Source organism: Ciconia boyciana, chromosome 29 (assembly GCF_034638445.1).
Source record: "Ciconia boyciana chromosome 29, ASM3463844v1, whole genome shotgun sequence".
Lineage (NCBI taxonomy): Eukaryota > Metazoa > Chordata > Aves > Ciconiiformes > Ciconiidae > Ciconia > Ciconia boyciana.
In genome coordinates this window covers 270,152-292,249 of record NC_132962.1, presented here as the reverse complement: position 1 = coordinate 292,249, position 22,098 = coordinate 270,152, and the positions used below count along the sequence as shown (strand labels likewise).

Below are 22,098 nucleotides of genomic sequence, written 5' to 3'. Positions count from 1 at the left end.
CACGGGGCCGCGGTGTCACCTGGCCGAGCCGTTGGTGGGGACGCTGCGCCAGAGCCAGCTCTCGGGGAAGAAGCTGCGGGCGGGGACGTCCCCCTCCCCCCACTCCTCCTCTTGCTCCTGGAAGAAAACTGGGGGGACCCCGGCGTCCGCCACTGCCCCTCCCCCACCACGGGGGACCCCGGCAGCGGGACTGCCCCTCCCCCCTCCAACCCACGCACCCCCCCATAGACCCCCTCCCCCACGGGCCCAGCCAGCCGGGCACTCCCCGCATGGGCTCAGCACCCCCTCCCCCACGGCCCCCTCCCCATGCCCCTCCCCCACCAATGCCCCCTCCCCGCACCCAGCCCCCCACCATGGCCTCCCCAGCCCCCCATGTGCCCCCCCAGCCCTCCCCCATGCACCCCCGCACCCAGCCCCCCCACCATGGCCCCCAGCCCCCCCCATGTGCCCCCAGCCCCTCCCCCACCAATGCCCCCCGCACCCAGCCCCCCATGGCCCCCAGCCCCCCTCCCCATGTGCCCCCAGCCCCCTCCCCATGGCCCCCCAGCCCCCCCATGCCCCCCCACCTCTGGCCACCCCCCAGCCCCCCATATGGCTCCCCCAGCCCCTCCCCCATGCACCCCCGCACCCAGCCCCCCATGGCCCCCCAGCCCCCCCATGTGCCCCCAGCCCCTCCCCCACCAATGCCCCCCGCACCCAGCCCCCCATGGCCCCCCAGCCCCTCCCCACGTGCCCCCAGCCCCTCCCCATGTGACCCCAGCCCCCCCATGGCCCCCCAGCCCCCCATATGGCCCCCAGCCCTCCCCCATGCACCCAGCCCTCCCCATGGCCCCCCAGCCCCCCCCCCCCATGCCCCCCCCATCTCTGGCCACCCCCAGCCCCCATATGGCCCCCCAGCCCCTCCCCATGCACCCAGCCCCCCATATGGCCCCCCAGCCCCCTCCCCATGGCCCCCCAGCCCCCCCCAGCCCCCCCACCTCTGGCCACCCCCCGGCCCCCCGGGGGCGCAGGGCGCGGGCGCGGCGGCAGCAGCGCAGGAAGGCCTCGCGACACCCCCCGGCCTCGGGCACCCGCCGGCCGCGCTGGGGACACGACGCCCGCAGGGGCAGCGGCGTGGCCCGGTCCCGCCAGCAGCGCCGGGGCACCGGGTCACGGGGGGACGGGGGTCACCGCGGGGGGGACGCCAGGCGCGTGGCCGAGGGACGGGGACGGGGCGCGGGGACGGGCGGGTGATGTCAGGGGGAGGGGGTGACACCGTGGGGGCACATGCGGGACCGTATGGGGACACAGGGGGACACACGGGTGACGCTATGGGGACACACGGATGACGCTGTGGGGACACATGGGGACACACGGGTGACGCTATGGGGACACATGGGGACACATGGGTGACGCTGTGGGGACACATGGGTGACACTGTAGGGACACATGGGGACACACGGGTGACGCTATGGGGACACATGGGTGACGCTCTGGGGACACATGGGTGGCACTGTGGGGACACATGGGTGGCACTGTGGGGACACGTGGGGACACATGGGTGACACTGTAGGGACACATGGGTGGCACCATGGGGACACAGGGGGACACATGGGTGGCGCTGTGGGGACACATGGGGACACATGGGTGACACTATGGGGACACATGGGGACACATGGGGACACACGGGTGATGCTATGGGGACACATGGGGACACATGGGTGGCACTGTGGGGACACGTGGGGACACATGGGTGACACTGTAGGGACACATGGGTGGCACCATGGGGACACAGGGGGACACATGGGTGGCGCTGTGGGAACACATGGGGACACACGGGTGACACTATGGGGACACATGGGGACACATGGGTGGCGCTGTGGGGACACATGGGTGGCACTGTGGGGACACAGGGGGACACATGGGTGACACTGTGGGGACACAGGGGGACACATGGGGACACATGGGTGGCACCATGGGGACACAGGGGGACACATGGGTGACGCTATGGGGACACATGGGTGACCATATGGGGACACATGGGGACACATGGGTGACACTATGGGGACACAAGCGACACCAGGAGGACACCATGAGGATGCGGGTGGCAGCGTGGGGACATGTGGGTGATGTTATGGGGACACCATGGGTGACGCTATGGGGACACAGGTGACTCCATGGGGACACATGGGGACACACGGGTGACACTATGGGGGCACATGGGTGGCACTATGGGGACACAGGGGGACACATGGGTGACACTGTGGGGACACATGGGTGACCATATGGGGACACATGGGGACACATGGGTGACGCTATGGGGACACAGGGGGACACACGGGTGACGCTATGGGGACACAGGGGGACACATGGGTGACGCTATGGGGACACATGGGTGACCATATGGGGACACATGGGGACACATGGGTGAAGCTATGGGGACACATGGGTGAAGCTATGGGGACACATGGGTGGCACCATGGGGACACAGGGGGACACATGGGGACACATGGGCGACACTGTGGGGACACATGGGGACACATGGGTGAAGCTATGGGGACACATGGGTGACGCTATGGGGACACATGGGTGACACTATGGGGACACAGGTGACACCATGCATGTGGCTCAGGGATGGATTTGGGGACACTATGGGGACACGGGTGGCAGCGTGGGGACACGTGGGTGATGTTATGGGGACACAGGTGACTCCATGGGGACACAGGGGGACACACGGGTGACACTGTGGGGACACAGGTGACACCACTGGGACATGAGTGACAGCATGGGGACACAGGTGACACCATGCATGTGGCTCAGGGATGCATGAGGGGACAGAGGTGACACCAGGGGGACACTATGGGGACAGGGGTGACACCGTGGCCCATGGCAGGGGGATGTGGGGGACACGGGGACAGGGATGGGGACAAGGACACGGCTGCTGAGGGCCACCACAGAGGGGATGGGGCGAGGGCTGGGAGTGGGGGACGGGGACAGGTGACAAGGGGACAGGTGACGTGGGGACAGGTGACGTGGGGACATGGGGACAGGTGACATGGGGACAGGGGACAGGTGACATGGGGACATGGTGACAGGGGACATGGGGACAGGGGGACAGGTGACATGGGGACATGGGGACAGGTGACATGGGGACAGGGGGACAGGTGACATGGGGACATGGGGACAGGTGACATGGGGACAGGGGGACAGGGGACATGGGGACACTCACCCTTCTCCTCCAGCAGCTCCAGCAGCTGCAGGGAGCGCCGGGGGCGGGGGGGAGGGAGGGGACACCCCAGGGCTGGGGACAGGGACCCCCCCGTCCCGGGGCCACCCGACGCCCCCCCATGTCCCCCGTGTCCCCCTTCATGTCCCCCTTCATGTCCCCGTGTCCCCCATCTCCCCACGTCCCCCTGTCCCTGTCCCATGTCCCCCATGTCCCCCCCCATGTCCCCATGTCCCCCTGTCCCTGTGCCCCATGTCCCCCCACGTCCCCCATGTCCCCCATGTCCCCACGTCCCCCCATGTCCCCACGTCCCCCGTCCCTGTGCCCCATGTCCCCCCACATCCCCCATGTCCCCCCATGTCCCCGCGCCCCCCATGTCCCCACATCCCCTGTCCCTCTGCCCCCTGTCCCCCCCATGTCCCCCCATGTCCCCGCGCCCCCCATGTCCCCACGTCCCCCGTCCCTGTGCCCCATGTCCCCCACGTCCCCCCATGTCCCCCATGTCCCCACGTCCTCCCATCCCTGTGCCCCATGTCCCCCCACATCCCCCCATGTCCCCCCATGTCCCCGCGCCCCCATGTCCCCACATCCCCTGTCCCTCTGCCCCCTGTCCCCCCATGTCCCCCCCATGTCCCCGCGCCCCCATGTCCCCACGTCCCCCGTCCCTGTGCCCCATGTCCCCCCACGTCCCCCACGTCCCCCATGTCCCCGCGCCCCCATGTCCCCCCGTCCCCCGTCCCTGTCCCCGTGTCCCCACTCACGTGGCCCCAGGGGGGGGTCGGGCCCCCCCAGCACCAGCCCGGCCGCCCTGAACATCCCCTCGGTGTCGGGCCCCCCCAGGGCCGCACCCCAAATCGCTGCTCCCCAAAACCTCCTCCACCTTTGGGGGGGGACACGGAGGGGTCAGGTCACCCCACGTCCCCGAGGTGTCCCCGGGAGGGGGTGACATTGGGGTCCCCAAGGGGTCCCAGGGGTTTTCGGGGGTTCGGGGGGCTACTGGTTTAGGGGGCTTAGGGATTTTGGGGGCCCGGGGAAGCTGGGGCGTGGGGAACACAGGGACTTGGGGTGTCCCCGGGGGTCCCCAGGGTTTTGGGGTGCTGGGGTTTGGGGGTTCCCCAGGGTGGGGGTCCTGGGTTTGGAGGGGTCCCAGGGTTGCGGGGGTCCTGGGTTAGGGGTCCCCAGGGTTTGGGGGCCCAGGTTTGGGTTCCCAGGGTTTGGGGGTGCAGGGTTGGGGGTTTCCAGGGTTTGGGGGGCCCCGGGGTTTGGGGCTTCAGGGGTCTGGGGGTCCCAGGTTTGGGGGGAGGGGTGTCTCAGGATTGGGGGTGGGGGTCCCCAGATTTTGGGGTCCCTGTTTTGGGGGGTCCTGGGTTTGGGGGTCCCAGGGTTTGGGGACTCCAGGGATCTGGGGGTCCCAGGTTTGGGGGGGTCTCAGGATTGGGGGTGGTCTGGGGTTGGGGGGGTCCCCACATTTTGGGGTCCCTGTTTTGGGGGGGGGCCCGGGTTCGGGGGCGACCTTGGCGGGGTTGAGGCGGTGCCGCGGCTCCAGCTCCAGCAGGGCCCCGTCGGTGGCCCCCAGCGCCAGGGTGGCCGGGGACCCCCCCGGCAGCGTCACCGTCACCGTCAGGGGGCCTGGGGGCGCAGGGCGGCCCCCCGCTGCCCCACCCCCACCCGCACCTGCGCCCCCAGGGGTCACCAGCGCCCAGCGCGCCCAGCGCCCCCAGTGCCCCCAGTGATCCCAGCACGCCCAGTGCCCCCAGTGATCCCAGTGCCCCCAGTGATCCCAGTGTCCCCAGTGATCCCAGTGCCCCCAGTGCCCCCAGTGATCCCAGTGTCCCCAGTGATCCCAGTGCGCCCAGTGCCCCCAGTGATCCCAGTGCCCCCAGTGATCCCAGTGATCCCAGTGCTCCCAGTGCCCCCAGTGATCCCAGTGTCCCCAGTGATCCCAGTGCACCCAGTGATCCCAGTGTCCCCAGTGACCCCAGTGCCCCAGTGCCCCCAGTGTCCCCAGTGATCCCAGTGCGCCCAGTGCCCCCAGTGATCCCAGTGATCCCAGTGCGCCCAGTGATCCCAGTGCCCCCAGTGATCCCAGTGCACCCAGTGCCCCCAGTGATCCCAGTGTCCCCAGTGACCCCAGTGCCCCCAGTGCCCCAGTGCGCCCAGTGCCCCCAGTGATCCCAGTGATCCCAGTGTCCCCAGTGATCCCAGTGCGCCCAGTGCCCCCAGTGATCCCAGTGATCCCAGTGCTCCCAGTGCCCCCAGTGATCCCAGTGCCCCCAGTGCGCCCAGTGCCCCCAGTGATCCCAGTGCCCCCAGTGTCCCCAGTGCGCCCAGTGCCCCCAGTGATCCCAGTGATCCCAGTGCTCCCAGTGTCCCAGTGATCCCAGTGCCCCCAGTGCCCCCAGTGATCCCAGTGCCCCCAGTGCCCCAGTGATCCCAGTGCCCCAGTGATCCCAGTGCGCCCAGTGTCCCCAGTGATCCCAGTGCGCCCAGTGCCCCCAGTGATCCCAGTGATCCCAGTGCTCCCAGTGCCCCCAGTGATCCCAGTGCCCCCAGTGATCCCAGTGCACCCAGTGCCCCCAGTGATCCCAGTGTCCCCAGTGACCCCAGTGCCCCCAGTGCCCCAGTGCCCCCAGTGATCCCAGTGCCCCCAGTGATCCCAGTGCGCCCAGTGCCCCCAGTGATCCCAGTGCCCCCAGTGATCCCAGTGATCCCAGTGCTCCCAGTGTCCCCAGTGACCCCAGTGCCCCCAGTGATCCCAGTGCCCCCAGTGCCCCCAGTGATCCCAGTGCTCCCAGTGCTCCCAGTGTCCCCAGTGACCCCAGTGCCCCCAGTGCGCCCAGTGCCCCCAGTGCCCCCAGTGATCCCAGTGCCCCCAGTGCCCCAGTGCCCCCAGTGCCCCCAGTGATCCCAGTGCGCCCAGTGTCCCCAGTGATCCCAGTGCTCCCAGTGTCCCCAGTGCTCCCAGTGCTCCCAGTCTGCCCAGTGGTGATCCCAGGGGTCCCAGTCCCCCCCGGTGCTCCCAGTGCGCCCAGTGACCCCAGCGCCCTCAGTGGTGATCCCAGTGCTCCCAGTGCCCTCAGTGATCCCAGTCCCCCCCAGTGATGATCGCAGTGCTCCCAGTGCTCCCAGTCCCTCCCAGTCTACCCAGTCCCCGCATTGCTCCCAGTCCCCCCAGTGCCCCCAGTGCCCCGCACCTGGCTGTGGCAGGAGCTGGCCACGGGCACGCTCCAGCTGGCGGCCACCAGCCGCCCCTCGGCCTGGAAGAAGGCGACCAGGCGGAGCCGCGGGGCCATGGCCGGGGTCACCGGCAGCGTCACCTCCGTCACCGTCCCCCGCCGCACCCCCCGGGCGGCCACCAGCCGCCCCCGCGCCACCGCCTGCGCCGGGAGACCACGGGGACACGGGGCGCGGTCGGCCGGCGGCCGCGACACGCGACACGCGACACGCACGCGGGACACGCGACGGGACTTACACGCGCAACGCGCGCGCGGGACGCGGCACGCTCCCGGGAGATGCGACAGGCGACACGCACAGCCGGCACGTGACACGCGACACGCAACGCGACACGCAACGCAACATGCGACACGCACACCCGGCACGTGACACGCGACACGCAATGCAACATACAACACGCAACACGCACACCTGACACGCAACACCCGACACGCACACGGGACACGCGACGGGACTTACACGTGCAATGAGCACGGGGGATGCGGCACGCTCATGTGAGATGCAACACGCAACACGCACACCCGGCATGTGACACGTGACACGCAACGCAACATGCAACACGCAACACGCAGCATGCGACATGCACACAGGACATGTGACAGGACTTACACGTGCAACATGTATGTGGGACAGGGCACACTCATGTGAGATGCAACACGCAACACGCACACCCGACACGTGACACGCGACACGGAGGCCCCCCCCACAACACAACATGCACGGCCGACATGCAACACGTGACGTGCAATACCCGACGTGCACACGCAACACCTGGCGTGCACGCGCAACACCCGACGTGCACGCGGGACACGCAACACGCAACATGCAACAGGCAACACGCACGTGGGACATGGCACACTCGTGGGACACGCAACACAACACGCACACCTGACATGCAACACGTGATGTGCAACACCCGACGTGCACACGCAACACTCAACACGACATGCAACACGCAACACGCACACCTGACACGTGACACGCGATACGCAACACAACGTGCAACACGCAACACGCACAACCGACACGCGACGCCCAACACGCAACACAACGTGCACACCCGACATGCAACACGCGATGTGCAACACCCGGCGTGCACACGGGACATGCAACACACAACACGCACGCCTGACGCGCGACACGCAACACGCAACACACGTGTGGGACGCGGCACGCTCATGGGACACGCGACGCGCAGCACCTGACGAGCGACACGTGCGCGTGCAACATGCAACACGCAACCGGGACACGACACGCCCGCGTGACATGCGAGGCGTGACGTGCACGCGGGGCACAACAATCACGCCTGACAAGAAACACGTGACATGCGACACGACACGCGACACGCACGCGGGACACGGGACACGACTTACACAGGCGACGCGCGCAGGACGCGACACGCTCGGTATACCGGGACACGGTATGCCCACGTGACACGCAACACACGCCACACGCCACGGGCACGGGACGGGACGGGGCACACGTAACACGCACGTGCGACACATGACACACGACACGCACGTGCACCACACAACACGCGAAGGGGACAGACAAGCCCACGCGAGCTGCGACACGCGACGCGCGCGACGCTACAGGGCGCGACCCGCACACGCGACGCGGCGCACGACGCGACACGCCACACCCCACGCCGCGCCCCGCAACGGGACGCGTGACGGGCGTGTGCAACACGCGAGGCGTTCACGCCGTGCGACACGGGGGGTCCCGGGGGGTCCCGGGGGTCCCAAGGGTCCCAAGGGGTCCTGGGGTCCTGGGAGGCCCGGGGGTCCGGGGGTCCCGGGGGATCTGAGGGGGCGCCGGGGGGTCCCAGGGGGTCCCGAGGGGTCCTGGGAGGCCCAGGGGTTTCCATGGGGGTCCCAGGAGATCCTGGGGTCCCGGGGGTCCCGGGGGTGTCCCAGGGAGTCACCCGGGGGGTCCCTGGGGTCCCAGGGGGTCCCAGTGGGTCCCGGGGGGCCCAGGGGGTCCCATGAGGGTCAGAGGGGGTCCCGGGGGTCCCGGGGGTCCCAGGGGTCCCAGGGGTCCCGGGGGTCCCGGGGGTGCCGGGGGTGCCGGGGGCCCAGGGGGTCCCATGAGGGTCAGAGGGGGTCCCGGGGGGTCCCAGGGGTCCCGGGGGCCCAGGGGTCCCGGGGGTGCCGGGGGTGCCGGGGGGCCGGGGCTCTCACCAGCAGGTGGTAGATGTGGGGGGCCGGGGGGGGCCCCACGTCGCGCAGCTGGAGCCGCAGCTGCTCCCCGGGGCGCGGGGGCCCCGGGGGCCCCCCCAGCATCAGGAGGCGCCCCGAGACCGCGGCCACCGGCGTCACCGTCACCTGCGCCCGGGCCGGGGCCCCTGGGCCCCGCCTCCACCTGCACCCCGGGGACGGGCGCCGCGGTGACACGGGGGTCCCCAGGGCGCCCTATGGCACCCCGTGTCCCCCTGTCCCCACGCCTGCCCCCGTCCCCCATGGCCCCATGGCCCCACATCCCCACCTCCCTGGGTCCCCATGTCCCCATGTCCCCGTCCCCCAATGTCCCCTGTGTCCCCCGTGTCCCCAATCTCCCCCATGTCCCCAGTGTCCCCGCGTGTCCCCGTGTCCCTGATGCCCCCCGTCCCCCATGTCCCCCGTGTCCCCCGTGTCCCCAATGTCCCCCCTGTCCCCCATGTCCCCTGTGTCCCTCACATCCCCATGTCCCCAATGTCCCCCTGTCCCCCAATGTCCCCTGTCCCCCGTGTCCCCATGTCCCCAATGTCCCCCATGTCCCCAGTGTCCCCTGTCCCCCGTGTCCCCCGTGTCCCCAATCTCCCCCGTCCCCATGTCCCCGTGTCCCTAATGTCCCCCCCTGTCCCCCATGTCCCCCGTGTCCCCATGTCCCTCACATCCCCGTGTCCCCGTGTCCCCAATGTCCCCCCATGTCCCATGTCCCCTGTGTCCCCCGTGTCCCCAATCTCTCCCCATGTCCCCAGTGTCCCCCGTGTCCCCGTGTCCCTGATGCCCCCCCGTCCCCCATGTCCCCGTGTCCCCAATGTCCCCCTGTCCCCCGTGTCCCCGTGTCCCTCACATCCCCATGTCCCCATGTCCCCAATGTCCCCAGTGTCCCCCCGTGTCCCCAATGTCCCCCCTGTCCCCCAATGTCCCTGTCCCCCATGTCCCCATGTCCCCAATGTCCCCCTGTCCCCCAATGTCCCCTGTCCCCCTGTGTCCCCATGTCCCCAATCTCCCCCATGTCCCCTGTCCCCCCATGTCCCCCTGTCCCCCGTGTCCCCGTGTCCCTCACATCCCCGTGTCCCCATGTCCCCACTCTCCCCCCGTGTCCCCCGTCCCCGCTCACGCTCAGGCTCAGCTCGCGGGCCCCGCTGGGGACGTTGATGGGGGCGACGATCGCTCCCCTGGGATCCGCCCGCAGGCGCAGGGGGGGGGAGGCGTCCCCCGTCCCCCACCCCCACCCGCACCTCCACCCCCGCCGCCGGGCGCCCCCCGGCCTCCAGCACGCGGCCCTGGGGGCGGGGCGGGAGCTCGCGACGCCTCGCACGAGCACGGGAGGCCCCGCCCAGCCATAAGCCCCGCCCCCTCCGCGGGCGCGCACGAGGCCTGGCCCCTCCCCTCCCTCGCGCCGGGGCCCCGCCCGCGCGAGGCCCGCCCCGCATGCCCCGCCCGTGCGAGCCCCGCCCGTGCGAGCCCCGCCCCGCAAGCCCCGCCCCGCAAGCCCCGCCCCCGCGCGCAAGCCCCGCCCACTCACCAGGAGGGTGAAGGGCCCCCCCGGGACGAAGAAGCGGGGGGTGGGGTCCAGGTCCAGCACCCAGGGGGAGGCCACCAGCCCCACCCCCACCTCCTGCTGCACCACCTCCCCGCCTGGACACGCCCACTGCCTTAGAGGGGGCGGGGACACGCGGCCACGCCCCTTCCGCCGGGGGCAGGGTCATAGCGCCTGGCCCCGCCCCGGCACTTCCCCTCCCCCCGCCCCCGTCCCCCCGTGCTCGTCCCGTGGTCCTGCCCGGCCCCCGGCCCCGCCCACACCCCGCCAGGGCCCGCCCCTCCTCCGGCCCCGCCCCACCCACCCCTCCCCAGCCTGGCTCCGCCCCTATGTCTGACCACGCCCCTGCCCCCACCTGCACTGTCCCAGCCCCTCCCCTACATCCGGCCCCGCCCCCCACCTTCCTAGCCCGGTCCCCCATGTCCAGCTCCGCCCACTCCTGCCCCGGCCCCGCCCCTCCAGGCCCGAGCCCCGCCCCCTGCCGACCCATGCCCTGCCCACCCACACCCCGGCCGCACCCCACCCCTCCACCTCCTCGGCCCCGCCCCATCCCCAGCGCAGGCCACGCCCCCACAGCTCTGCTCCGCCCCTCACCACTTGGCCCCGCCCCTCACCCGCGCCGACCTGGCTCGGCCCCGCCTCCTTCCCCGCCCCCTTCCCCGGGCCCCGCCCCTACCGTCGTCATTGATGACGGTGACGGCCAGGCGCAGCGCCTCCCCCTGCAGCTCGTGCGCGGCCACGCCCAGGGCGCTGACGACGGCGTCCAGGGTGACGTTGAACTCCGCCTCCCCTGACGTCACCTGGAGGGGGCGGGGCCGGGGTGAACCGAGGGGGAGGGAACGGGGTACACGGGGGAATGGGGGGGGGGCGGGGTCCCCGGGGAGGGGTTTGGGGTCCCCCGGGGGGATAAGGAAGGTTTGGGGTCCCCGGGGGGGTTGGGGTCCCGGGGGTTTGGGGTCCCCAGGGGGATAAGGAGGTTTTGGGGTCCCCGAGGGGGTCTGGGGTCCCCGGGGAAGGGGTTTGGGGTCCCCGGGGGGATAAGGAAGTTTTGGGGTCCCCGAGGGGGGTCTGGGGGTCCCCGGGGAAGGGGTTTGGGGTCCCCGGGGGGGGATAAGGAGGTTTTGGGGTCCCCGGGGGGGTTCGGGTGCCCTCCGGGGTTTTGGGGTCTCACCTGGCCGCGCTGCTCCAGCCCCCGCAGGAAGGGGCCCCCCCGCAGCCCCACCCGCAGCTGCGCCCGGCCCCGCACCGCTGCCCCGTCCGGGTACCTGGGGGACCCCGAAATCAGGGGGGGGGGTCCCCCAAAACCGGGGTGGGGACACCCCGAAACCACGAGGTCCCCAAAGGTCCGGGGGTGGGGTGGGGGTCAGGGAGAGCCCCCCAAAGTCAGTGGGGATTTGGGGGCTCCCCAGAAGATCAAGGGGGTCGGGGGGTCCCCAAAGGTCACCCAGGATCGGGGGAGCCCGAGGCCGGGGGGTTGGGGTCCCGGGGGTGTTTGGGGTTCCAGGAGGGGTTTGGGGGGGGCTCAGGGAGGATTTGGGGGTGCCGGGGGTCCTGGGGTCCCAGAGGGGATCTGGGGGTTCCTGGGGGTGTTGGAGGGGTCTGGAAGGGCTTTGGGGGCTCCGGTGGGGTTTGGGGGTCCCAGGGGGAAGATTTGGGGTCCCAGGGTGGGTTCACAGGGGCTTTGGGGTCCCAGGGGTGTTGGGGGGCCCGGGGTGGATTATGGGGGTCTTGGGGTCCACAGCGGGATTTGGGGTCCCGGGGGGATGTGGGGGCCCTGGGGGGTCAGAGGCTTGGGGAGGGTTGGGGGTCCCGGGGGAATTTTGGGGTGTCCCGGGGGTGTTGGGGTACCGGGAGGCGACTGGGGGTTGGGGGGTTTAGGGTCCCTGAGAGATGTGGGGGTCCCGGGGGGCGGGGCCGTACCGGACGCGCAGGCGCAGGCGCAGGGGGGCGGGGCCGGGCCCCAGCAGGAGGAAGCGGCGATCGGGAACGGCCCCGACGGAGAAACCGGGGAGGACTGGGGGCGGGGCGAGAGGGGCGGGGCGTCAGAGGGGCGGGGCGTCAGAGAGAGGGGCGGGGCGTCAGAGGGGCGGGGCGTCAGAGATGGGCGGGGCGTCAGAGAGGGGCGGGGCGTCAGAGGGGGCGGGCCGAGAGGGGGCGGGGCGTCAGAGAGGGCGGGGCGTCAGAGGGGCGGGGCGAAAGGGGCGCGGTGTCAGGGGCAGGGTGAGAGAGGGGGGCGGGCGAGAGGGGCGGGGCGTCAGAGAGAGGGGCGGGCGAGAGAGGGGCGGTGCATCAGAAGGGGCGGGGCGTCGGGGAGGTGGGGCGAGAAGGGCGGGGCGCCAGTGAATGCAGAGTCGGGGGCGGGGCATCGAGGAGGCGGGGCGAGAGCGATGGGGCGGGGCCGTGGCGTCAGGGGGCGGGGCGTCAGGGGCGGGGCATCGGGGCCGGGTGTCAGAGAGGGGGCGGGGTAAGAAGAGGTGGGGCACCAGGGGCGGGGCTTCAGAGGGGTGGGGCCTCGGGGGCGGCCAGGAGTGCCCCTCCCCCCAGCGGCGTTCCCAGGAGTGCCCCTCCCCCCCAGGGGCGTTCCCAGGAGTGCCCCTCCCCCGCGCCCCCGCCCTCCCCCGCACCGTAGGGCCGCACGTGGAAGGCGGCCGAGCCCGTGGTGTGGGGGCTGGCGCCCAGCTGGGCCTGCACCCGCCACGTCCCCGGCCTGGGCGGCAGCGGCGCCGGTGGGGTGCAGCCGGGGGCGGGGAGCGGGGCCGCGCCCCCGAGCCCCCAGAGCCCCCCAGCCCCATAGCCCCCACACCGCCCCACGCCACCCCCCAGCCCCCCAGCCCCATAGCCCCCAGACCACGCCCCAGCCCCATAACCCCCAGAGCCCCACGCCACCCCATAGCCCCCCCAGCCCCAGCCCCATAGCCCCCATACCACTCCACACCACCTCATAGCCCCCAGCCCCATAGCCCCCATACCACTCCACACCACCCCATAGCCCCCAGCCCCATAGCCCCCATACCACGCCCCAGCCCCGTAACCCCCATAGCCCCACGCCACCCCCAGCCCCCCAACCCCATAGCCCCCATATCACCTCACACCACCCCATAACTCCCCCAGCCCCGTCGCCTCCACACCACCCCCAGCCCCACAGCCCCCCCGCCCCACAGCGGCCCCACTCACAGGGCGATGTCGGGCAGCACCATCTGGTCGCTCAGCACCATCCCCAGGGGCACCCGCTGCTCCTCCCGCACCCGCGCCCCCAGGGGGTTCTGGGAGCCGGGGGGCAGGGGGTGATGTGGGGCCCCGACCCACGGCCCAACCCACAGAGTGCTCGGCCCAGCTCCATAGGGCCACTCCATAGGGCCAACCCCATAGGACCACCCCAACCCCATCGGGTTCTCCCCCTAGCCCCAGCCCCACAGAGCTGCCCCATAGGCTGCCCCAGCCCCATAGGGTGGCCCCAGCCCCATAGCGCCAACCCCATAGGGCCACCCTGTAGGTCACCGCAGCCCCGCAGGGACAGCCCCCATAGGGCCAACCCCATCGGACCTCCCCTTAGTCTCAGCCCTATAGATCTGTCCCATAGGATTGCCCCAACCCCATAGGGCTGCCCCATAGCCCCAGCCCCATAACCCCAGCTCCATAGGACCACCCCAGCCCTATAGGGTTCTCCCCATAGCCCCAGCCCCATAGGACCAGCCCATAGGCCACCACAGCCCCACAGGGCCACCCCAGCCCCATAGGGCATCCCCACAACCCCAGCCCCATAGGGTGCCCCAGCCCCATAGGGTGGCCCCAGCCCCATAGGACCTCCCCACAGGACCACCCCAGCCCCATAAGACCTCCCCAGCCCCATAGGGCCACCCCATAGGCTACCCCAGCCCCATAGGGCTGCCCCATAGCCCAGCCCCACAGGCCCCGCACCGTGATGGTGACCAGGATGGGTTCGGGGTTCGGCCGCAGGTCAGGGTCCAGCGAGAAGACACGGAAACGCACTGGGGACGTATGGGATCCATATGGGGGGCAGGGGCATGTATGGGGGTGGTATGGGGGCAGGGCAATATACAGAGGTATAGAGAGCCATATGGGGTGCAGGGGGCGTATAGGGGTGTGGGGTGCAGTATGGGGTGCAGAGGAATATATAGGGGCAGAGGGAGCCATATGGGGTGCAGGAGGTGTATAGGGGTGCAGGGAGCTCTACGGGGGACCCACTTAATATATAGGGGGACGGAGAGCAGTGTGGGGTGCAGGGGCGTATATAGGGGTGCAGGGAGCGGTTTGGGGCGCAGGGCAATATGTAGGGGCATGGGGGGTTATGTGGGGCGCGGGGAGATCTATAGGGTTGTGGGGAGCCATATGGGGCGCAGGGCAATATGTAGGGGCATGGGGGTTATGTGGGCGCGGGGAGATCTATAGGGTTGTGGGGAGCCATATGGGGCGCAGGGCAATATATAGGGGCATGGGGGTTATGTGGGGCGTGGGGAGATCTATAGGGTTGTGGGGAGCCATATGGGGCGCAGGGCAATATGTAGGGGCATGGGGGTTATGTGGGGCGCGGGGAGATCTATAGGGTTGTGGGGAGCCATATGGGGCGCAGGGCAATATGTAGGGGCATGGGGAGGTATAGGTGGCTGCGGGGGTATATAGGGAGGCAGGGGCTGTAGGGGGCGCAGGGGGTACGGGGCGTGGGGGGATTGGGGGGTTGGGGGCACTGGGGGGTTTAGAGGGGATTGGGGGATTGGGGGTGGGTTTGGGGTGATCTGGGGAGGTTTGGGGTTTGGGGGGGATTCGAGGTAATGCGGGGTGATGTGGGGCTGTTTGATTTGCGGTAATTTGGGGGGCATCTGGGGGCATTTGGGGCGATTTGGGGTAATTTTGGGGTGATCGGGGGTATTTGGGGTGACTTTGGGGCGATTTGGGGTAATTTGGGGTGATCTGGAGATATTTGGGGCAATTTGGGGTGATTTGAGGTGATTTGGGGTGATCTGGAGATATTTGGGGTGACTTTGGGGTGATTTGGGGTAATTTGGGGTCATCTGGGGGATTTGGGGCGATTTGGGGTGATTTGGGGTGATTTGGGTTGATTTTGGGGTGATCTGGAAATATTTGGGGCCATTTGGGGTGATTTGAGGTAATTTTGGGGTGATCTGGGGGATTTGGGGCGATTTGGGGTGATTTGGGGTGATCGGGGTATTTGGCGTGACTTTGGGGTGATTTGGGGTAATTTGGGGTGATCTGGGGATTTGGGGTGATTTGGGGTAATTTGGGGTTATTTTGGGTGATTTTGGGGTGATCTGGAAATATTTGGGGCGATTTGGGGCGATTTGGGGTGATTTGGGGTAATTTTGGGGTGATCTGGAGGGATTTGGGGCGATTTGGGGTGATTTGGGGTAATTTGGGGTAATTTGGGGTTATTTTGGGTGATTTTGGGGTGATCTGGAAATATTTGGGGCGATTTGGGGCGATTTGGGGTGATTTGGGGTAATTTTGGGGTGATCTGGAGGGATTTGGGGCGATTTGGGGTGATTTGGGGTAATTTGGGGTGATTTGGGGTGATTTTGGGGTGATCTGGAAATATTTAGGGCCATTTGGGGTGATTTGAGGTAATTTTGGGGTGATCTGGGGGTATTTGGGGCGATTTGGGGTGATTTGAGGTGATTTGGGGTGATCGGGGATATTTGGGGTGACTTTGGGGTGATTTGGGGTAATTTTGGGGTGATCTGGGGTATTTGGGGCGATTTGGGGTGATCTGGGGTAATTTTGGGGTGATTTGGGGGTATTTGGGACGATTTGGGGTAATTTTGGGGTAATTTGGGGTGATTTGGGGGTATTTGGGGTGATTTGGGGCGATTTGGGGCGATTTGAGGCGATTTGGGGTGAGGCGGGGGATGTGGGGCGCCGCGGGGGGTCTCACCGGTCTGCCGGGGGGCGTAGAGGGGTTTGTCTGTCTGCAGCACGAGCACCCCGCGGGGCCCCCCCAGCCCCACACGCAGCCCACGGCGGGGCAGGTTGGGGCTCTGGGCCTCCAGCAGCAGCGTCTGCCCCATGGCGGCCTCCAGCACCCCACAGCGCTTGGCCTGCTGCGGGGTCACCTGGGGGGCGGGGGGTCATTGGGGGTGATGGGGGGCCATGGTGTCCCCCTGCCCCGTGGGGACGTCCCCATGTCCCCAGGACCCCCCCGTGTCCCCTCTGCCCCCCACGCCCCCTCTGCTGTCCCCACACCTCGATGTTCAGGATCTGGCTGAAGTCGTTGTGGGGCCCGAGGTCGAAGGGGACCGGGGGGGCGCAGGGTCCTGCCCCACGGTCGCCCTCCCCGGGCCAGGCTGTCACTGTCCCCGTCACCGGCCCCACAGCCGCCACCAGCAGCCCCACGGGGCTCCCCAGGGCCACGAGCCGAGGAGCCACCAGCACCAGCCTGGGGGAGACACGGCCTGACCCACGGCTGCCCCATAGAACCCTCCAGCCCAGGGGTGACCCAGACCCTCCCCCACCCCACAGGTACGCCACATATGCCTTGATGCCCCCCTGCCCCATAGCTGCCCCACAGCTGTCTCATAGCTGCCCCATGGAGCTCCCCATAGCCCCCCCTCAGCCCCATAGGTGCCCCAGAGCCCCCCAGAGTCCCCCCAGCCCCATAGGTGCTTCATAGTCACAGCCAGCCCCATAGCCTCCCACAGCTGCCCTGGAGCCCCCATAGTCCCCCAGCCCCATAGGTGCTCCATATTTGCACCCAGCCCCATAGCCCCCCGCAGCCCCATGGCTTCCCCAGGGAGCCCCATAATTCCCCAGCCCCATAGCTGCCCCAGAGCCCCCATAGTCCCTAAAGCCCCATAGGTGCTCCATAGTTGCACCCAGCCCCATAGCTCACCCCTCCAGCCCCATAGCTGCTCTAAAGTCCCCCATAGTCGCCCCAGCCCCATAGGTGCTCCATAGTCACACCCAGCCCCATAGCTGCCCCATAGTCCCTACTCGGGGTCCTGGGGGCTGCCCCCCGGCGTCGACAGGAGGAGGAGGAAGATGAGGAGACCCAACACCCAACGTGGCCCCATGGCACCGCTGGTGTGGGGCAGCCGGGGCCGGTGGCAGAGGGTGAGTGGGGTGGGGGTCAATCATTAACCCAGACGCCTGGGTTCCCCCGCCAGCCCCACGGCCATCGACCCCCAGGTGGGGACACGTGACTGTGGGGAAACGGCTGGGCCCTGTGGGGTGGGGGAGCTATGGGGCAGGGGGACTCGGAGACGGGGGGCAATGGGGGGCCCTATGGGGTCTGCAAAAGGTTATGGGGTGCTATGGGGTCTGTGAGAAGTTATGGGGCGCTATGGGGTCTGCGAGAGGTTATGGGGTGCTATGGGGTCTGCGAGAGGTTATGGGGCGCTATGGGGTCTGTGAGAGGTTATGGGGCGCTATGGGGTCTGTGAGAAGTTATGAAGTGCTATGGGGTCTGCGAGAGGTTATGGGGTGCTACAGGGTCTGCGAGAGGTTATGGGGCGCTATGGGGTCTGGGAGAAGTTATGAGGTGCTATGGGGTCTGCGAGAGGTTATGGGGCGCTATGGGGTCTGGGAGAAGTTATGAGGTGCTATGGGGTCTGCGAGAGGTTATGGGGCGCTATGGGGTCTGGGAGAAGTTATGGGGCGCTATGGGGTCTGCGAGAGGTTATGGGGCGCTATGGGGTCTGGGAGAAGTTATGAGGTGCTATGGGGTCTGTGAGAAGTTATGGGGCGCTGTGGGGTCTGTGAGAGGTTATGGGGCGCTATGGGGTCTGTGAGAGGTTATGGGGTGCTGTGGGGTCTGTGAGAGGTTATGGGGCGCTATGGGGTCTGCGAGAGGTTATGGGGCCGTGTGGGGTCCGGAGGAGCAGAGCTGGCCCATGGGGTGAGGTTGGCTGTGGGGCGCTTCTCCCCCTGGGCGGGCGCCCGCCCCACGGGGGTCCCGGCTTCTCGGCCCCGCTGGGCGGCGTCGCCCGGCGGGGGCGGGGGAGGGGTCCCGCCGTCCCAGCAGCCGGACCGTGGGTGTGGGAGCCTCCGGCGTCCCCGCGTGCCCCCCGTCTCCCGGGGAGGTCCCCGTCACCCCCCCCCCCCCCAACGGCTGAGCTCTGTCATCACTGCTGATGTCACATATGAGGTCACCTTGCAATACTTCCCCTTCCGCCAGCTCATATGTGATGTCACATGGGCGTGGCCAGCCCATCCTTCCCCCGTGCCTCTACCGGGGCCACGGTGGGGAGGAGGCGGGGTCGACCCCCCCATCGCACCCCAGTGACCCCACGGTGACGCCGCGGTGACCCGCCAGTGACATCACTTTGACCCCACGGTGACGCCGCGGTGACCCGCCAGTGACATCGCTTTGACCCCACCGTCCCGCCCCAGCAACCCCCTGGGCCCCCACGGGGACCCCCTGGGCCACCCCCCAGACGCCCCGGGGACGCCCCGGCTGCGGCAGCGACCCTGGGGACCCCCCTGGGGACCCCCCTGGGGACGCCCCCGGCCACGCTCCCGGCACCCCCAACCCCACCCGAGACCCCCCAGTGTCCCCAGCCCCCAGGACCCCCCGGTCCCCCGCTGTCCCTTCCCAGCCCGGCTGCCTGGGTCCCCTCCCGGACGGACGGACGGACGGACAGAGGGACGCGGGTGACGCCACCATCCCAGAGCCCCCCCCGGGGGGGTCCCGAGTTGTCGTGTTTCTCGCCCCTCCCTCTGGGATGGGTGACGGCGCGGGCGGGGCCACCGGGGGGCCACGGGGGGAGGGGCGGGGGGGAGGGGGGAGGGACAGAGGGACGGAGGCAGGGACGGCTGGACGGACAGAGGGAGGGGCTTGTTTTAGGCGTCTCCACCGCGCCCACCCCGCCCTCCTCCGGACCCTCGCCCACCATCACGCCCTCCCCGCCCCGTCCTCCCCCACCACCATCCCCCTCCTCCACGGTCACCCCTCCCTGCCCCCCTCCTCCCCCTCCAGCCCCTCCCCCCGCACTGGGTCCCCTTGGCCAAGGTCCCTCGGGAGCTGCCGACGATGGCCGAGATCTCCAGGAGCCGGGGGAGGGGAGACCCCCCAGCCCTGCGGCACAGCCCCCGCCCGGCGCAGGCGTAGAGGAGGGGGTTCATGGCGCTGCTGAGGAAGGCCAAGGCGGTGGCCGGTGGCCGGGTGGCCTCGGCAACCACCCCCAAGGTCCCACCGCCACCTCGTAGGACCGCCACCACCTCCAAGAAGCTGGCCAGGTGGTAAGGTCCCCACGCGACGGCAAAGGCCACCACCACGGCGGCCACCAGCCGGAAGGTATGAGCGCGCCGGGCCAAGCGGGTCTGGCGTAACCGGCGGACCAGTAACCCGTAGCCAGCGGCTACAGTGGTCAACGGCAGAGCCCAACCCAAGATGGTCTCCAGAAGGTTGTGGGCCACCAACCAAGCGTCCGTGCTGTGCACCCGGCGGCAGTGCCCGTGCTCCACCCGTCGGAAGATGATGGAGGGGATCGCCAACACCGAAGCCACCCCCCAAATCACCGCCACCGCTCCATGAGCCAACCGTCCGGCGCGACCACCCGCTGTCACCACCGCCGTCGCCGGCCTGGAGACTGCCAAGCACCGATGGAGACCCAGGAGAGCGATGAGGAAGACGCTGACGTACATGGCGGCAGCGCAGAGGTAGTGGCACCCACGGCAGACGGCCAAGCCCATGTCCCATCGGCCAACGCTCAAGGCCCGGAGGTAGATGGGACCGGTGAGGAGGGTGACCACGTCGGCCAAGGCCAAGTGGAAGATGAGGAGGACGGGGACGCTACGACGGTGGGTGACGGCGCAGCTCCAGAGGACCATGGCGTTGCCCGGCAGCCCCACTGCCACCGCCACCGCCAGCAGGGTCAGCCCCACCGCCGCGCCGGGGACGGGGACGGACGTGGCGTTGTGGGGGGACGAGGCGTTGGCAGGGGACAAGGACATCGTGGCGGCGGGTGAGGGGGCTGTGGGGAGAGGAGGACACAGAATCCTCCGGAGAAAACGCAGGTCTCCCTCTGTCCATCCCCCCGCCCCCCATCCCTCCACCCCCCCCTTCCTCCCGCCTTCCATCCCTCCATCCGTCCGTCCATCCATCTCTCTATCCCTCCCTCCCGCCATCTCGCCGTCCCTTCCTCCCTCCGTCCCTGTCTCCAGCCCTTGGTCCCTCCATCTCGCCATCCCTTCCTCCACCCCTCCGTCTCTCCACCCTCCATCCATCCCTTCCTTCATCCTTCTCCCCATCTCTCCATCCCTCGGCCTCTCCGTCCCGCCCTCCGTCCCGCCCTCCCTCCCTCCGTCCGTCCCTCCGTCCGTCTCTCCACCCTCCATCCATCCCTTCCTTCATCCTTCTCCCCATCTCTCCATCCCTCGGCCTCTCATCCCGCCCTCCGTCCCGCCCTCCGTCCCTCCGTCCGTCTCTCCATCCATCCATCCATCCTCCCTCCTTCTCTCCTCCTCTCCTTCACCCATCCCTCCCGCCATCCCCCCGCCCATCCAACCCCCTCCCACCTCACCAGGGCCCCTCCCTTTCTCATCCATCCCACCACCCCTCCTGCCTTCTCCCCTCTCTCTGAGGTTTCCTCCTCTTCCTCCTTTACCCCTCTCAGCTACTTCCCTCCATCTTGGCATCTCCCAGACCTCCCAGTTGCTCCCCCAGCGGGCCACCACCCATTTGACCCCATCAGACTTCCCAGTTGCCCCCAGTTGTCCACCCAGACCTTCCAGTTGCCCGCAACACCTCCCAGTGGGCCACCACACCACCCATTTGCCCCATCAAACCTCCCAGTTTCCACCCCCAGATATCCCAGCTGTCCCCCAGACCTCCCAGCGGGCCACCACACCACCCATGTGCCCCCATCAAACCTCCCATTTGTCCCCATCAAACCTCCCAGTTGTCCCCAGTAGACATCCCAGTTGTCCACCCCTATCTTCCAGTTGCCCCCCAGACCGCCCAGTCCCCTCCAGACCTTCTAGTCACCACCCACCCCCAAACCAGGTGCCCCGCCAAGACCTCCCACCCCGGCAGCCTTCCTCCTGTACCTCTCACATGTCCCTTCCCAGAGCCCTGGCCTGGCTGGTGGATCCTCGGTGTCCCTGTCACCAGCGGTGGCTGTGACCGTTGGGTACCACTTCCCCTCCGCCCCGTCCGGGCCAGGAAATGCTCACGCAAGAGGAAGGAGGCAGGAAAACCACAGGGCAGAAAGGGGACGCGTGGTGGGGGAGGGACGCTGGCCCTTAATTTGTCCCCTGGGCAGGGGGAATGACAGGCGCGGTGGCATTGCCACCACGTAGTGAGACCCTCCAGGAGGTCCTCCAGGAAGGGGGGTGTTGGGTTGCTCCATCACATGGCTGTGGGGGCGGTGGGAGCACGCTGAGATGGTGTGGAGGGGACAGAGGAGGTCGTCTTCTACATGTGGTATGGTCAATGTACCTTCTTTTCCTTCCCTCCCTCCATCCCTCCACCCAACTGTCCCAACGTTTGGGTCCTGGCCCTAAAATCGGGACAACCCCCAGCAGATGCCCCCCATGATGGGGTGACCCCAAGTGAGAAGAAGACCCAGTGACCGTGGTGGCCCTCCATAAGCCACCGCACTGAAGGAATCCCCATTTCCCATCATGCCATTGTCCAAACGAGGAGAGCTAAGACTCGAGCAGTCCTGCAACGAGACCCAACCTTCCCCTTTCATGTCTCACCCAAAACTCCCCCAATGCCATTGACCTGCCAACGTGTCCCAAGACTAGAAATGGGCAACGTCAGCCATGTTCACCCTCTGCTGCCTCTTTTTTTTGCTCTTCCACGCTCCTGGGGTTGGGTCTAGCCAGATGTTCTCCAGGTGGGACCTCACTGTGATCCAACCCAAGGCTTCCAGCCACCGTGGGAAGAACTTGCCCAGAACTCAGAAAGTCCACGTTGATTTGAGGGAGAATAAAAC

The 22,098-nt window shown here is 68.7% G+C and overlaps 1 protein-coding gene across 1 annotated transcript in view; it reads right to left on the bottom strand.

Moving 5' to 3' along the window:
- Positions 1–22,098, bottom strand: part of LOC140644767 (complement C4-B-like) — a 61,473-nt gene that overhangs the window by 24,019 nt on the left and 15,356 nt on the right. Inside the window, 21 exon segments of the mRNA XM_072847829.1 lie at positions 20–117; positions 978–1,165; positions 3,206–3,280; positions 3,967–4,043; positions 4,045–4,085; positions 4,719–4,834; positions 4,837–4,879; positions 6,400–6,582; positions 8,620–8,850; positions 9,764–9,866; positions 9,868–9,929; positions 10,172–10,284; positions 10,863–10,986; positions 11,358–11,451; positions 12,107–12,200; positions 12,811–12,893; positions 13,361–13,449; positions 14,105–14,175; positions 16,095–16,272; positions 16,403–16,595; positions 19,149–20,130. Coding sequence (XP_072703930.1) covers positions 20–117; positions 978–1,165; positions 3,206–3,280; positions 3,967–4,043; positions 4,045–4,085; positions 4,719–4,834; positions 4,837–4,879; positions 6,400–6,582; positions 8,620–8,850; positions 9,764–9,866; positions 9,868–9,929; positions 10,172–10,284; positions 10,863–10,986; positions 11,358–11,451; positions 12,107–12,200; positions 12,811–12,893; positions 13,361–13,449; positions 14,105–14,175; positions 16,095–16,272; positions 16,403–16,595; positions 19,149–20,130 — 3,238 coding nt within the window.